The sequence below is a fragment of the Vitis vinifera genome, chromosome 1 (genome assembly GCF_030704535.1).
Source record: "Vitis vinifera cultivar Pinot Noir 40024 chromosome 1, ASM3070453v1".
NCBI classification, from domain to species: domain Eukaryota; kingdom Viridiplantae; phylum Streptophyta; class Magnoliopsida; order Vitales; family Vitaceae; genus Vitis; species Vitis vinifera.
Window position 1 is genome coordinate 24,360,608 of NC_081805.1, and position 16,860 is coordinate 24,377,467.

Sequence of the window (16,860 nt, forward strand, 5' to 3'; positions counted from 1 at the left end):
TCAAATATATTTAATTTATTTAATAACTTAAATTAAGTTATTAAGTGATTTTTAAGTTTTTTGGATTATTTTCATAAATGAGCAGGTACCTTGATCAATTATTTCCAACATAATCGGGCTTTCATGTCATGATACTAATTTTTTGTATTTGTTTGAGCAGAAGTGAAAGCCATAAAAAGGCACATGAAATAAGTTGTGAATTTATTCATTTTTTTATTTTCTCAAAAAAAAAAAGAAAAAGAAAACACCCAATAAAATCTTTAAGAGGAACTCCCAAAATGGACCTTTGAATTGAGCTGAGGTGAACTTGGGTTACTTGATTGGCTTCTAAAAGTCAGTGTTAGTTTAGCTCAAAGTAACACTAGTTGGGCTTGGTCTTGGGCATGGGCGAACCGTCAGCCCGATCACAGCCCACCCAAATATGCCTACCTCTACCTCCATGGCTACTCACCTTCGTGTCAGCAGAGAGTTCCATTTCTGAGCAATGGAGGTTTTAGGGTTTGTCAGGATGTTCAGAACGATGCCGTATCAATACACTCAAAAGAGAGGTTTTTCAGAGGTTTCCAGAAACGGTGTCTTCCCGGTTCTGATCGTCGGCGCCGGACCCGTCGGTCTCGCTCTCTCTATCCTTCTCACCAAACTTGGTATTCACCAAACCCTAATTATCTGTTTGGTTTTATAGAAAATCAAAACTTGTGACTAGTTTCCTTGTTTTCATCTTTTTCTCGGTGACAGAGGAAAATGTTAGCTATTCTGGTGATTTGATGAAACATCATATCGTATCGATCTAATTGCAGTTTGTTATACCTATTTGTTATGCAAGAAATTCGAGATTTTTGTTTTACATTTGCAGTTGGAAATCCTAGTTGTTCTTCCGTTGTGAAGCTCTCTTGAATAACATATAAATTAAGCCGTGTTTGGAAAGCTGGAATTGAGAATGGGAAAAGGAATAAAAAATTCATTGTTATGGAAATCAAATCCCACTCCCTCTAGGATTTTGATTCCTGTCTTCTATATTGTATTATGAGTCACCTTCATTCCCATCACATTTCCATTCCTATTCCCACATTCCTAGGGTTTGGATGTCACGATGGAACAAACAAGTGGAAATGTTAATAACTTGGTAGCTTAGGTAGTCAAAATTGGTATTTTGAGAAACTCTATGATACTGAAAAACTAAAAAGATGATGCCTTGGACCTATTATTTGGAGTTAGCAACATGAGTTCATCTAGAAAGGAAGTTACATTCTCGGGTGATGGGAAGTAAGGGTGTGTCCAATTATAATTTTCTCTGCAAAGCTTTGTTTCCCTTGCTTGTTTTTGCACTTCATGTTGTTGCAAATTGTCCGCAAGAATGCGGTATTCAGTTCCTCACTGCTGCAATTTATGATGCATTTATCCTTTTCCTTTTTCATATTTACAATTTGCAAAAAAAAAAAAAAAAGTTATCTTAGGAATCGAATTGAGTGCTTGATGACCTCTTGTAGGGGTCAAATGCGCAGTTTTGGAGAAAAGCAAAACTTTTTCTAAACATCCACAGGCGCACTTCATCAACAATCGATCTATGGAGGTAGATTTCGTTATCTGGAAGAAGGAATTAAACTATTCAGAAGAATGCAAACTTATTAAAATGTTTAGTTCTCTTTTGATCTAGTGTTCTCTTTCAGGTGTTCAGAAAATTGGATGGCTTGGCAGATGAGATCCAAAAGTCTCAACCTCCAGTGGATTTGTGGAGGAAGTTCATATACTGCACATCACTCTATGGCTCTGTTCTTGGGTCAGTAGACCATATGCAACCTGAAGGTGCAATTTATACTGCTTGGATGATGCCACTTGAAAGGCAGCTTTCCTGTATTTAAACCATATGATCGTACATTTTAGGTCACTTGGTTTCCTTCTCATGTTATATAAATTTGGAGGGTTGTTTTTCTTATAAATATTATTATAGTAAGATCTTGGGGCCCTTTGATCTGTTTTCCGTAGTCCTATAAGCAAGACTACAGAAAATGTGTATTTGCTTGCACTGTGGCTTTTATGATTTATGTAAATAATAAACATCAAATGATTCATTCTAATGTTTTCTTATTGCAGATTTTAAGCAAGTTGTCAGCCCCATCTCCGTTGCTCACTTCTCACAGTACAAACTTACCGCATTACTTCTTAAGCAGCTGGAAAATCTCAGTTTCCGTGTCCATAATTGGGAAGGGTGGGAAGGCCTTAATCATGGGCATGTCAGGGAAAAGCAGATATTGATGGGGCATGAGTGTGTATCTATGGATGCCACTGATGACTGGATTAATGTAACTGCATCTTTTCTCAAGGAGGGGAAGTGTATGAAGAGAAATATACAGTGTAGTATCCTTGTTGGTGCAGATGGTGCAGGAAGTACAGTGAGAAAACTTGCAGGAATAACCATGAAAGGTGAAGAAGACTTGCAAAAGCTAGTCAGCATTCATTTTTTGAGCAAGGAGCTTGGACAATACCTACTCAATGAGAGACCTGGGATGCTATTCTTTATTTTCAATACTGAGGCAATAGGGGTTCTGGTTGCTCATGATCTCAAGCAAGGGGAATTTGTATTGCAGGTAGTGCAGGTTTTGAAATGTTCAGAATCTTATTGTATTGATTTAACATTGATTTAATATGTACCTTACAATATGATTTTTACTTGTCATCTAGTAGACACCATTCTATCCACCTCAGCAAAGCCTTCATGACTTCAGCCCTGAGGTAATTTTCTTTGCTTGAAGATAGTTTTTCTGGATGGATAAAATCTTATTCTATTCTTTAGCATATTCCCTTATGTGGTTATAGCATATAGGATAAGCACCAGAGTCAGGTGGAGAGGATAAGCAGGAGCCAATCACAGTATTACACTATTTGTTGCCCTATTAGTGATAGACATGCCAGACATTTAGGAGGTGTAGCTAAAAGTAATATAAATAAGGATATATTCTCCATTGTAAGTAATGGTTCCTTTGAAGGATTTAATTCTTTGTAGGTATGTGAGAAGTTAATCTTCAAATTGGTTGGCCAAGAGCTTGTAGACATAGATGTAATCGATATAAAGCCATGGGTGATGCATGCTGAAGTTGCTGAGAAGTTTGTATCCTGTGACAACCGAATACTACTTGCTGGTGATGCTGCTCATCGTTTCCCTCCAGCTGGTGGTTTTGGTGAGTACCTCTCTCAGACACACAAAGTGAAAATTCTGCTTGTGTATTTATGGTAAAAATTTATCTCATGCCCTGTTGCTTGTTGCAATTTACAGGCAACAGATAATTTATATAGTCACACAAGAAAAGGAGGAAAAGCTAGCAGCTTTTTCTCATAAAATGTTTCCTTCTCCAGATGAAAATCTAGTTGGGAAGAGTTAGTAACATTTGAGGTGATCTCACACCAAATAACTAAAAGAAAAAGAAATATAGGTGATTTCCTTTAAGATTGATGGACATGAGTGTTTCATTCAAAAATGGGACTGGAGTATTGAACAGAACAAATCCCCAAAATGTAAACATAGGTATACAACTATAAATGCATGTTCAGTATTTAACATATTGAGAGTGTATATATATATATATTATTTGGATTTAGTCAAAGAATCCAAAGAATAAAATGACAAGAGAGGTGATAAGTGTATAATTAGTCTAAGAACTAAAAAGGACACTGTTGAGAGAGAGAGAGAGAGGAGAAAAACCTTATTCATTCATTGTAATCTCTACTTACAATTGAGAGATATATATATACAAGGCTAGGAGTCCTAACTACCATACATGTGACCTATATTAACAAGGAAAGATAGTATACTATACATACATTATATTTAACACTCCCCCTCAAGCTGGAGCATATACGTCATATGCACCAAGCTTGTTACAAATATATTTAATCCTAGGACCTCTGAGAGATTTAGTGAAGATGTCTGCTAGTTGATCATTTGAATTGACAAAACTTGTAGCAACACATCCTGATGCGATCTTCTCTCTAATGAAATGACAGTCAACTTCAATATGCTTGGTCCTTTCATGAAAGACTGGATTGGATGCAATATGTAATGCGGCCTGGTTATCACAGATGAGTTTCATCTGTTCATCCTTTCCAAATCTCAACTCCTGAAGAAGATGTCTCAACCATATGAGTTCACATGTTGCCAAAGCCATAGCTCGATACTCGGCTTCAGCGCTAGATCTGGCCACTACATCTTGTTTCTTACTCTTCCAAGATATTAGATTACCTCCAATAAAAACACAGTACCCTGAAGTGGAACGTCTATCTGTGGGTGAGCCAGCCCAATCTGCATCTGTGTAACCAACAACTTGAGTATGACCTCTGTTCTCGTACAATACACCTTGGCCTGGTGTACTTTTGATATATCGAAGGATACGGATTACGGCATCCCAATGGCTATCACATGGTGACTGTAGGAATTGACTAACAACACTCACAGGAAAAGAAATGTCTGGACGAGTAATGGTGAGATAGTTCAATTTACCTACGAGCCGTCGATATCTCCCGGGGTCTCCTAAAGGCTCCCCCTGTCCTGGTACAAGTTTGACATTCGGATCCATAGGTGTGTCTACCGGTTTGCAGTCTAACATACCGGTTTCTTCCAGGATGTCTAAAGCATACTTCCTTTGGGAAAGGACCACACCAGAACTAGATTGAGCTATCTCAATTCCCAAGAAATACTTGAGTTTCCCCAAGTCTTTGGTCTGAAAGTGGGTAAAAAGATGTTGCTTTAGTTTTTGAATACCATCCTGATCACTGCCTGTAATGACGATGTCGTCCACATAAACAACCAGATAAATACACTGCCCCAAGGAGTTATGATGATAAAAAACTGAATGGTCTGCTGTACTGCGAAGCATGCCAAACTCTTGAACAACAGAACTAAAACGGCTAAACCATGCTCGAGGAGATTGTTTCAAGCCATATAGAGAACGGCGTAACCTGCACACTAAACCAGACTCCCCCTGAGCAACAAAACCAGGAGGTTGCTCCATATAAACTTCCTCGGCAAGATCACCATGAAGGAAGGCATTTTTAATATCCAACTGATAAAGAGGCCAAGAACACATAGCAGCCATGGAGAGAAGCAAGCGGACAGAAGCAATCTTGGCAACAGGAGAGAATGTGTCACCATAATCAGAACCATAAACTTGAGTATAGCCTTTAGCAACTAAACGGGCCTTAAGGCGATCAACCTGACCATCAGGACCAACCTTAACTGCATAGACCCAACGACAACCAACTGTAGATTTACCAGAGGGTAAAACAACAAGATCCCAAGTGCCATTAGAGTGCAGAGCAGCCATTTCATCCACCATTGCCTGTCGCCAGCCTGGATGGGAAAGAGCTTCATGGGTGCTCTTTGGAAGAGAAACAGAGGATATAGCAGAAACAAAAGCAGAATAGGGTGAAGATAATCGATGATAACTCAAAAAATTGTAAATAGGATGAGGATTACGAGTAGAGCGAGTACCTTTCCGAACAGCAATAGGTAAGTCATTAGGAGAAGGCAGAGCCGGGGCAGGTGAAGCCGAAGGGATAGGAAGTGAGTCAGCAGGTGCCTCAGGAAAAGGGAGAGGAGCAACGACACGAGGGCGACGATGATAAACCTGAAGTGGTCGAGGGGGCATAACATCAGGTGGGGAGACAATGGGAATGGGCAAGACTTCAGAAACAGGAAGAGACTCAGAATTGGTGGAAAAGAATGGTGAGTCCTCAAAGAAGGTGACATCAGCGGAGATAAAGTACCGATGAGTCTCAAGGGAATAACAACGATAACCCTTCTGAAGTCTGGAATATCCCAAGAAGAGGCACTTCATGGCTTTGGCGGAAAGCTTGTCCTGTCCAGGAGTGAGAATATGAACAAAGCAAGTACAACCAAAGACACGAGGAGGAAGGAAATAAAGTGGTTGGTCAGGGAAAAGAAGGGAGTGAGGAATCTGATCGTGTAAGACAGAGGAGGGCATACGATTAATCAAATAACAAGCGGTAAGAACAGCGTCCCCCCAAAAGCGAAAAGGAACATGACTATGGAGGAGGAGAGTACGAGCTGTCTCAACAAGATGTCGATTCTTGCGTTCAGCTACCCCATTTTGTTGAGGAGTATGAGCACAAGAAGACTGATGAAGAATCCCATGATGAGACATAAACGAAGTAAATTGGGCTGAAAAATATTCCCTGGCATTGTCACTGCGTAACACACGAATAGAAATATTGAACTGGGTTTGGATTTCAGTATAAAATTTCTGGAAAATAGAGAATAACTCAGCTCGATTCTTCATTAAAAATAACCAAGTACATCGAGAATAGTCATCAATGAAAGTGACAAAATACTGAAATCCTAAAGTAGACGCAGTCCGACAAGGACCCCAAACATCAGTGTGGACAAGCTCAAAAGGAGACTTTGCCCGATTATTCAAACGCTTTGGGAACGAGACACGAGTATGTTTCCCAAGCTGACATGACTCACACGGAAGCGACGACAAAGTTGAAAAACGAGGAACCATCTTCTGGAACTTGGAGAGACTAGGGTGGCCCAGACGATTGTGAATGAGGAGAGGAGCATCAGTGGAAATGCAAACTGCAGGAGATGAATCTGAGGTGAGGTGATAGAGGCCTTGAGACTCACGTCCTATGCCAATCGTCTTCCCCGTACTCCGGTCCTGCAAGGTCACAAATTTATCAGAAAAGGTAATAGAGCAATTAAGAGTACGAGTGATTTTGCTGATGGAAATAAGATTAAAAGGACATTCAGGAGTATAAAGGACAGAAGTGAGAGGTAGAGAAGGCAGAGGAAGGGCCAAACCAATACCTTTAGCCACAGTTTGAGAACCATTAGCTAAGATAACAGTAGGTAAATCAGAGGTAGTAGTAATAGAGGAGAAAAGATCCTTATTACCAGATAGGTGATCAGATGCTCCAGAATCTAGAATCCAGGGTCCAAGAGAAGATGTGTGGGTAAGGCAGGCAGAGGCATTACCAGGCTGGGCAACAGAGGCAATAGAAGCCTGAGATGTCTGAGATGCGGAGGAGCTCGGAGGCTGAGACAGCGGAGAATCAGAGGACTGGGCCATATGGGCAGTGCGAGGAGGTCTTCCATGTAACTGATAGCAACGATCGCGAGTGTGGCCAAGTTTATTGCAATAGGTGCAATGAGGACGTTGGCCTCTACCTCGGGTACCACTGCGTCCTCCTCGAGAGGTAGTTTGAGAAACTAACATAGAAGAATCTGAAGCGCTATCAGATGGCAAAGTCTGAGTGGACGAGATACGGAGGAGGCGAGCAAACACATCATCCAAGGACGGAACTGATGAACTACCAAGAATCTGATCACGAATAGGCTCAAGATCCGGACGGAGGCCAATAAGAGTAAGGACCATGAAGAACTTGTCAAGCTGTGTTTGTTGAGCCCCAACATCAGGAGTAAGAGGCATCACAGTCAAGAACTGCTCCTTAAGAGAGGCAATCTGACCAATATAAGTAGATAGATCCAAGTCCTGTTGGCTGAGATGGACAATAGCAGAAGCCACCTTATAAAGACGCTGGATATCATTCGTGTATAATCCTTTGGCCTGAGTCCAAAATTTAAAACAAGTTTTATAGGCCTGAAGATGAAGAAGAATCCGGGGATCAACCGATTGCCATAATACACTACACAACTGTGCATCTATCTTCCTCCACTGTACGCGGTCAACCTCAGGGATATCTGCCTCCTGGGTAACCAAATGATCCTCATATCCTTGACCCATAAACCAAAGTTCAACAGAGGCAGACCAGGAGAGATAATTCTCACTGCCAACCAATTTCTCTGAGGTAATCAGAGGAGATCCAGAGAGAACAGACGTAAAGATCTGATTTTTGGTGGTCATATTCACGTATTTGGATCGAAGAGAGCCCTAAGATGGGTTCAGATTTCGGCGGAGAGAGAAAAACAGTGAAACCACGGCTGTGAGAGGTGCAATCAATGGAGAAAAAAGGTCGTGACGTGCCTGGAGAGGAAGAGAAGCAGCACCCAAGCCTCGGGGATGGAGGGGGAGCCCTGTCGGAGGTGGCCGGAATGGCAAGAAGGCCAAAACCAGGGAAAAAATGGAGATGCAGGGCTCGGGGAGGACTGCCGGAGGGCTAGAAGGCCAAGACGGCGCCGGACGAGCCTGGAGAGGTGTCGGAAGTGGCCGGAAAGTGGGCCACGCGCCGTCACGCGCCGGCGCGTGGGTGACAGGCTGGAGGAGAAGGGCGGCGCGTGGGGGCGCGTGAGATTCCGGTTGCCGGTGGGGTTTCCACTGGCGTGTAGATCAGCCTCCGGCGGTTCGGAATATGTGGTCTTTTCCCGGAAAAAAGGTCGCCGGAAAATGTCGCCGGAAAAGGTTGCCGGCGTGATGGAGATCCGACGGCGATGAGGTTGTCCGGGGTGGTTCGGAAAGAGAGTGAGGGGACCGGAGTGAAAACACAGTCACGGGACGGTTCGTCGGAATTGAGTACACGACTAAACCGAAAAAAAAATTAGGTTTTCTCCTTTGGCTCTGATACCATGTTGAGAGAGAGAGAGAGAGGAGAAAAACCTTATTCATTCATTGTAATCTCTACTTACAATTGAGAGATATATATATACAAGGCTAGGAGTCCTAACTACCATACATGTGACCTATATTAACAAGGAAAGATAGTATACTATACATACATTATATTTAACAGACACTTTTGGAACAAACAAAAATTTATATAGATTGAATATTTTCCATGCAAGAGTTGGATATCTTGTATGTGATGACAATTCGGAGTATCTTGGAATTTTTGAATCCTTGGAAGTGTTATATCCAAACCCCATTATTTTCTGTAGTTTCTTAGGAATCAGTTGGAATTAACAACTCCTGCTTCAATTTCTTAGGATATGGACAGGCCCTCAAAGAAAATGTGGGAAACTATTGGGGTACAACTCATGCAAATAACTCTGCATTGGAAAATATCAATATCATGAATTAGGATGGGTTTTAGCTAGGAGGAAGCCTCCTGGGTGGTGCACAATATGGTGTGCTCAGTGTGCTCAGTGTGCTCTTTGAGATCCATTTGTATGGATTGATAAAGGTCTGCTTCTAATTATTTTGGTCAATATGAAGAAAAATATCACCTAATAGATTCCACTTCCACATGATTTATGCAGGAATGAATACCGGTATTCAAGATGCTCATAATCTTGCCTGGAAATTAGCTTCTCTTGTGAAGGGTATTGCACCATCTTCAATTCTTCACACTTATGATACAGAACGTAGACCGGTATTGCTTTTATTCTTTTCTTGTACTTGGGTTGCACCTGGTTCTTAGCATCCTCCTATCCATAACTTTCTATTTTTTTATCTGTCCAGAAATTGGTCTTTCATACTTTTCCCTGTTGTTCCCATTATGTTCTTGTTAAAACTTAGACACTTTGATGAGTTTTATTTTGTTGCTGTCAGATTGCCATTTTCAATACTGAGCTTAGTATTCAGAACTTCAGAGCAGCCATGGCAGTGCCTGCTACACTTGGTCTCAATCCAACTGTTGCAAACTCAGGTAAAACCAACGTTATTTGTTGATTTGATCTTATTTCTCTTTTCTTTTGATAGGTTGCTTATCAATCTTTCTTTCAAATCCCACCTATCAAAAAAAAAAAATATCTTTCTTTCAAATTCCTGAGACACAGTAGCTTCCTTACTGGTTGATAACATATATGTATTATCATCCTGCTTTTCCCCCCTTTTTTCCCTTTGCTTTTGGGTGGTTTTGCAGTACATCAAGTTATCACCAATGGCATTGGTTCCATTTTACCTTCTGGACTACAGAGGGCAGTTTTGGATGGAATTTTCACTATAGGTCGTGCACAGGTCTCAGAATCTCTTTTGAATGAAAAAAACCCAATTGGATCTTTTAGGCTTGCTAAACTAAGGCGTATATTTGAAGAAGGAAAGAGTCTTCAACTCCAGTTTCCTGCCGAGGATCTTGGTTTCAGGTACCACATTTATTTTCTTACTTAAATCTCAATCTATACCAGCTAACTCAATTTCAAAATATTCAACTGGCTTTTAATCTGATGCTGAAAATTTCAGAGTTAATCGAGTCAAATTCCCTGCTTTATTTAGCAATGACTGATGTCTGAGCCTTACTGAAATAAGTCCTTTCCTTTAAAATATCGATGAATTGATCACTAGTATGTGATTTTGCTTCTGTTTGATAATTGTAGTATTGTTTTTGGACTAATCTAGATTATTCCTTCACTGAGGCTATTCTGATGGGAAGTCCATCTAAGCCAATGATCGACCTCACAAACTTATTCAAAAGCTTCAAGTCCACCAGCAAATTCTGTAATCTTATGGTGCAGGACAAAATCAGTCAATTATGATATTTATGTTAATGAGTTGGAGGAGTTTCTGAATACCTGTTTTGTTCATTGCCATTCATGTTAGGTATCTCAAAGGAGCACTTGTACCTGACAGTGACAGTGCACAGGATGCACTGGAAGCACCTACTGGCCGTCGGAGGGACTATATTCCCACTGGAGCTCCTGGGTCAAGGCTACCCCATATGAATGTGAGATTATTGTCAAATCTAACTAGTGAGGTATGTCCCAGTTAGACCATAGTCTTTTTTTTTTTTTTGGTTATTTATTCTATTTTGTTTTACCAAAGGAGTAAATCACCTATATCCCAGGAGATTTAGTTTCTAAGGTTTGCTCGTTTGGCCATAATATAAATTTACTGGTTTCTGATGCCAAGTGACAGCTTGTAGGCTCTATAGAGGCCCTGGTTTAGATAGATGGTTGCATGTTCATTTTAATACATGAGCTTACTGTATGAGTGTTTGTTTGTAGGAGATTTGCTCTACCCTGGATCTGGTATCAGGAGATGAAGTAGAGTTCCTTCTCATTATAGCTCCAGTAAAGGAGTCCTACCAGCTAGCTCATGCCGCATTGAAGGTGGCAGAGGAATTTAAAGTTTCTGCCAAGGTCTGTGTAATGTGGCCTAGTAACACTGACACTGGAGATGAAATAAGTAGTGCAGGGGCATTGATGCCTTGGGAGAGCTACGTAGATGTGGTGGAAGTGGAAGTTAAGAGGTCATCGACAGTGAAGTTGTCGTGGTGGGATATGTGTCAGATGACTGACAAAGGAGCCATCCTAGTGAGGCCTGACGAGCATATTGCTTGGCGTGTTAAGACGGGAATTGTTGGGGATCCCATCTTGGAGATGCATCGGGTTTTCTCTGCCATTTTGTGTGTGAAGTCCTCTACAGCACCCCTCCCCCATACGCATATGTGAAACAAGTTGTCGATGCTCAAGAAGACAGATATTTAAAATACCTCCATCTGGATAGGAGGGAGCACTCATCTTCCACTAGATGTGCCCTCCATTTGTAGTAGCAGCTGCAGAGTCCTAGCAATTTGGATGGGTTTCTTTTAGGAGGATAAATTCAGCAATTTGATTAAACTACTAGTCCAGATGCTGAAGTTTATAGCAGTGGTGTTTTAAGAGGTTTCTTGTAGGTAAAAACACTATACAGTTCCCTCTCTCAGGTGATTTTGTAAAGTATATTTATTCATTTATATGACTTCATCATTTATGAAAGCAAAATATTCATTTTAATGAGTTATGTCTGGAACATTTTCACTTTTAAGGCTGCATCAGGGTTATACCCCAAGCATGTACAGAAAATGTTTAACTCATGGGGCATGAGAAATGGTGCAGCCAATAAAAAGAATTTTATTTTCCAAGAATAGTATCAAACAATTTCATTACATCAAAAATTACAATAACTAAAGAAAACTTCATCTTTCCTGTACTAAAGTTCAAATGGAAATGAAGGCACTTCAATGCAATGTGCTAACTGAATCATAGATGATAAATGGTTGAAATTCACATGTTAAGAACCTTTTTTTTTTTTTTTTTTCTCATGACAGATTTGCGAGATGCAATTCACTCCCAAGACATGATATCTACTGATCTATCTGGGCGTCAAGCTCGACTTCGAGCCATCACAATCAAATAGGCAATAGATGCTGTGGTAAGTCCCAGCACTGCACCAGCAATAACCTGCACCAGAATAGGAAATTCAGCAACAAAAACATCGACCAGACTATAATAAAAATAAAAACTCACCATTTCTCTACATTTTAATATTTTGATATACTTTTTTCAATCTTCCATCCCACCTAATCCCATGAATCAAAAGCTTCTGTAAAATATTCTAAACCTACAGGCTGTAGCATGCTCTAAAATTTAGCATTAGAGAAGGCACCAATCCAGAAATTATAGGAGGAATTTGGAAATAGTTTAGGATTTAAAAAGGGAAGAAAAAACAGGGACAAAATAAATAAAATATTGGAACATGACATTATTGGAACTGCTGGGTTATAAGGCATTGGGATTTATGGGGGGACCTTAGATTCTAATTCCCTTTTCAAAAAAATAAAGTTCATTGAATGGTAATTTGTAATACATGAGAAGGATGAGAAATCCTTTGCATATATACAAACTCTTATCAAAAGAATAGATAAATACAATGTTACCTATATAACCTCAACACAAAGAAAATGTGGTTCTACTTTCTTTAGGGAACAATACATCTACAAAAACGCAGAATCTTTGCTCCAGGATTTGCACTTTTAACCCTTTATTACACACGAAATTCCAATTGAATTGAAAAATAATGATAGGTCATAGGAGTGCCCTTGAAGCTGAAGTTGTTGAAGCCCCAAAAGAGGAATAAAAATATACTAAGTTCCATATTGTCTCTAAACCTCTCCACTTATCCCAAAAAATCTTTCCATTTCTTTCCCGCCACACTATTCATATCAATATGAGACATGCAATTTTCCAAAGAGTTCTACCCCTACTTGTACTCCTAATACCTATATCGGAAATGGTCATCATGTCATAAAGCTCCTAGAAGGGACCCAATCTTAGTCTAGCTATGCTGAATAAAACATGCCATCACGCCAAAGTTGTCACATAGTGTGAAAAGAGATGATCAACCAATTCACCGCTCCTCATACACACAACACAACATTCAGGACTAAGTTTTTTGTGAGGTCTTCTCACCTGTAGCATGTTGTTAGTATTGACCTTCCTGTTGGCCATTAGCCACACGTGAAGGCCTTGACCTTAGATAGGGCTTTAGATTGCCAAATGAGTTATGATGGAGAGAAAGGAAATGGAGCTGGCAAATTGGACAGAGCTGAGAGGAATGATTTTACAGTGAATATGCCTGAAGAAGATGAAAACTAATCTCTCATATCAGGGACAAAGAATCTCAGAGATACATGAAAAAGAAGGGACATGAGTCTTTCTAGGTCTTCTATTTCCAAATTGGTACGGTTATAGTGAAAGTTAAGGTTTCATGAAAAAGGAAGAGAGGAACCAACAATAGATGACACTGGGGCATTTCTAACTATCACAACTCTAAAAAGAATTGGAAATTGAAAACAAAGAGGTTGATTCTCTCACCACAAGTCTTCCCAGAAACAAATCCCTGCCCCATTCCCCACAATAAACTAGGTAAGACATGAGAATTCTTGGAAACCTTGTGCAATTGCTTTCCATGGCACTGATGTGACCATTTGACAACAATGTTTGCATACCAACCATTGGGATGAGTCCCATGGATACTCAATATTACCTTGTGCCAAAGAGCATCGCTCTCTGTTGCCCTTCCAACTTGGGCTTGCATACCTGTTCCCAACTAACTCTTCTTTTATTCCTTAGGTTCCAACTTTTCAAAGCTAAAGCTCTAGGAGGAGAAATTAAATGTATGCTAAGTAGCACAAACATTCACTTTCAGTAGTTACTAACTTACTACTTGGGAGGATACTGTGAATGTAAGGTTGTTGTTGTTGTTGGGTTTTTCCCCCCTTTCGTTCTTAATCACAAATCTGTTTCTCATTGATCATAATGCTTCTAGGAAAAAACCTAATGTTCACAAATAGTTTCAGTCTATTATAGTAAATTTCAGGATTTGAATTTCATCTTGTAATTCTTACAAAGATCATTATTGATTCATTTGCAGAATATTTTGATCATTACTGTCAATGATAATTGATATGTTATGTAGGATATCAATTTAGATGCAAAGGTAATCTAGTGCAATGACCAAACCTGAGGAGGAGTGTGGCCAAGAAGTTCCCGCAGTGGTATGCTTTCAGCCAGAGGATGCTCAGCAGGGAGCTCATAAACAATTTGATTCAGAACCTGAAGAATATCCAGTTCCAAAATTTGAAAAAAGAAATCATATAAAATATACACAAGATGTTCATGCAGCTGCATATGAGAGAGAGAGAGAGAGAGAGAGAGAGCATCAAACCTCTGCTTGACGTCCAGCCTGTAATCTCACACCAAATGCGTCATACATAACCTGCCACAGAATTCTTGAACATAAGGACTCACCAAGCTATTGACACTATGGGCAAATATTCATTAACATGAATAAGATGAAGAACTAATCAAACAATAACTTCAGTGATAAGCCCCGACGCAAGAGCTGGCTCAAACATCAATAGAAGTGCTGCATATAAAAGACAACCACAAACTTCCATTTTAAGATAATAGTGAACTGAGCACACAGAATGCCTGTACACAATGTGACTCTGCTGTGGTGATAGAAGGGCAAGTGTAGCAGTGATCATAGTGCATACTGCACAACAGCCTTACTGATGGAGGTGGTCTTGATTGTTGATGTGGAGGTGGGAGAAGTAGTGATAGTGGTGACAGAAAAAGTGGTGAGATGGTGCTAGTGAAGGCATGGTGGTCAACTGCTGGTTCTGGTGTTATAATTGACTTTAATCTATAAGAGAATATTGAAGCTGCCAATGATGGGTGAAGTATTCTCCTCCTCTTCTAGCTACCTCCTTTTTTCTTCATAAGAAAAATTGGAATGAAACTAAAATAGTATCAGTTTAGCTGATCGGGTTGTGTGCACCTAAGTCAATGACTGCACAAGCGAGGAGAGGTATGGTTCAAGTTGAGGTGATTTAATCATCTAAAGAAAGATTAATGACTACAAGCAAGAAGCAGTGGTATGATTTGTTCAAGTAAACAGCATTGTAAGGATGAGGGGAAGGTAAAACAGGATGCAAGTTGAGGTTCTGGGGAAAGACATAATAGCTTGTAACTTAGCAAAAAATAGGCAAAAGATTTCACCCTACATCATATAAAAAGGAATTTTATTTTCCAGTGCATTCAAACAACAAACTGAATGGATAATATTAAAAATTTGAAGCTCGTTTTTTCAGAAATAGTTAGCTTTTCATCTTGTTCACTTTCTTCTACGTTTGAGCAAAGTAACAGGGTAATCATGTATATACAAACTTGAAGAGAAAAAAGGTGCATTAAACTATGGGCAATTTCTTTCAGAAAAGCATTTCAAGTTGAAGACAGAGATCATACAACGCATGCTATGACCAATGATATTGCAAACATTGATCCTCCAAAGCCTTCTTGTAACCCAATGGCTGCAGCAAGAGCTGTAACAGTTGCAGAATGGGACGATGGCATTCCACCAGACCCAACAAGTTGCTTGAGATCCCATCGTCTATCCCTATACCTGCAAATCTCTGAAATCTTAAGACTCTTAGGGTAAACCATATACAAGACTTCGCTGGACCATTTCACTGATCAAAGCAAAGAGTAACCAAATTCATTTCAGAACACTGAAGTTTTCAGCAATAAATGCAATCAGTAACCCATTATAGTAATCACCAGAATGGTAATTTTCTCTACAAATTAGACGGAAAAAATAAGCTGGATCCAGATAACTGATTGAACACTGAACATGCTTTCAGTGTATGATCTAGACTATCAAATCAAACCCACAAATTTGCCCTCATTTTCTTCACAAGATGACTTATCTTTCAGTAAATAGAAGTTCTCAGTCGTACAAAATTAACACCATAGTCCCAACTTCTTATTCTATCAAACACTGCACAGAATGTTCCCTCTATTTGGATAAACTACATGGCAATAAACTCAAGGAATCACAAAAACACCAAGATTTCAAAAAGCAAAAAAATTTCTGATCAATGATCCATAGTTCAAAATCAAAATATAGCCCTATAAGGAGCTTCGACGCAGAGTGAAAAATCCTGACAGATCTCTCCACGAACAAGATAGAATATGAAGAATGAGAAAAGGAACCACGATCGGATCATATTCAAGAAATGAAAAAAAAAACAAAATAAAAGGAGATCGGAAGAGAGAAAGAAGTACCAGGAGGTGAAGACCTTGATGGTTTGAGCAAGAATGAAGGAGAGGAGAGCTGCGAGAAGCGGGTAATTAGAGAGGATGGAGGAAGAAGAAGAGTAATGAGAGGTGGTGGTGGAAGAAGATGCCTCAGCGTCCTGGTTCATCATCCTCCTCCCCTGGGGCTAGGGCTCCTCCAGACGCAGACGAGATTGAATGATTGATTGATTGATAGATAGAGAGATGGTCTGACAAAAAATTTGAGAAATAAGAGGAGTTTGTTTTCGGTCTCCTCTCTTTTTCTTTGAACTAACTCTTCCTTCTTCTGCCTCTCTCTAATCTTCTATTCAACTGAATATGCCCCCTTTGTTCCCATTATTCTAGAATATACCCACCACCCCTCTCCCCTTTCCCAAATAATATTCTTAGCACGGGGTCCTTGGGATCCCCTCACCCAACCTAGGAACAGACTCATTAATGCTTAATCATAGTAATTATTTTATTTTTTATTTTTTATTTTTTTTGTAAAAACTTTGTTTCTATTGTTCAAAAGAACTTTTATATTAAATGAACCTTTTTCAATACTAATTTATTTTTAAAAAATTATGAATTTGATTTGGCCTTGGGGGAAGGTTTTTAAGAATCAGATCCAA

The 16,860-nt window shown here is 39.8% G+C and overlaps 2 protein-coding genes across 2 annotated transcripts; one reads left to right on the forward strand and one right to left on the reverse strand.

Moving 5' to 3' along the window:
• Nucleotides 1–330: 330 nt before the first annotated feature.
• Nucleotides 331–11,620, forward strand: LOC100251202 (uncharacterized). The gene is made up of 11 exons (XM_002266226.4): nucleotides 331–644; nucleotides 1,488–1,570; nucleotides 1,668–1,803; nucleotides 2,092–2,585; nucleotides 2,683–2,730; nucleotides 3,002–3,176; nucleotides 9,167–9,279; nucleotides 9,459–9,555; nucleotides 9,772–9,991; nucleotides 10,446–10,599; nucleotides 10,850–11,620. Exons 1-11 carry the CDS (start codon nucleotides 485–487, stop codon nucleotides 11,294–11,296), a joined length of 2,127 nt encoding a protein of 708 aa, XP_002266262.1. The 5' UTR covers nucleotides 331–484; the 3' UTR covers nucleotides 11,297–11,620.
• A 94-nt stretch (nucleotides 11,621–11,714) lies between these two features.
• On the reverse strand, nucleotides 11,715–16,669 carry LOC100252740 (uncharacterized). The gene is made up of 5 exons (XM_002269067.4): nucleotides 16,235–16,669; nucleotides 15,416–15,572; nucleotides 14,334–14,384; nucleotides 14,129–14,221; nucleotides 11,715–12,067 (listed from the first exon to the last, which is right to left on the reverse strand). The coding sequence occupies exons 1-5, from the start codon at nucleotides 16,375–16,377 to the stop codon at nucleotides 11,990–11,992; spliced, it is 522 nt and encodes a 173-aa protein (XP_002269103.1). The 5' UTR covers nucleotides 16,378–16,669; the 3' UTR covers nucleotides 11,715–11,989.
• Between the last annotated feature and the right edge of the window lie 191 nt (nucleotides 16,670–16,860).

Coding starts and splice junctions, on each gene's coding strand:
- LOC100251202 (XM_002266226.4), top strand. CDS start 485: ATGGAGGTTTTAGGGTTTGTCAGGATGTTCAGAACGATGCCGTATCAA. Junction 9,992..10,445: donor GCCGAGGATCTTGGTTTCAG/GTACCACATTTA, acceptor CATTCATGTTAG/GTATCTCAAAGGAGCACTTG. Junction 10,600..10,849: donor TGTCAAATCTAACTAGTGAG/GTATGTCCCAGT, acceptor GTTTGTTTGTAG/GAGATTTGCTCTACCCTGGA.
- LOC100252740 (XM_002269067.4), bottom strand. CDS start 16,377: ATGATGAACCAGGACGCTGAGGCATCTTCTTCCACCACCACCTCTCAT. Junction 15,573..16,234: donor ATCAAGGTCTTCACCTCCTG/GTACTTCTTTCT, acceptor AGAGATTTGCAG/GTATAGGGATAGACGATGGG. Junction 14,222..14,333: donor AGGCTGGACGTCAAGCAGAG/GTTTGATGCTCT, acceptor GATATTCTTCAG/GTTCTGAATCAAATTGTTTA.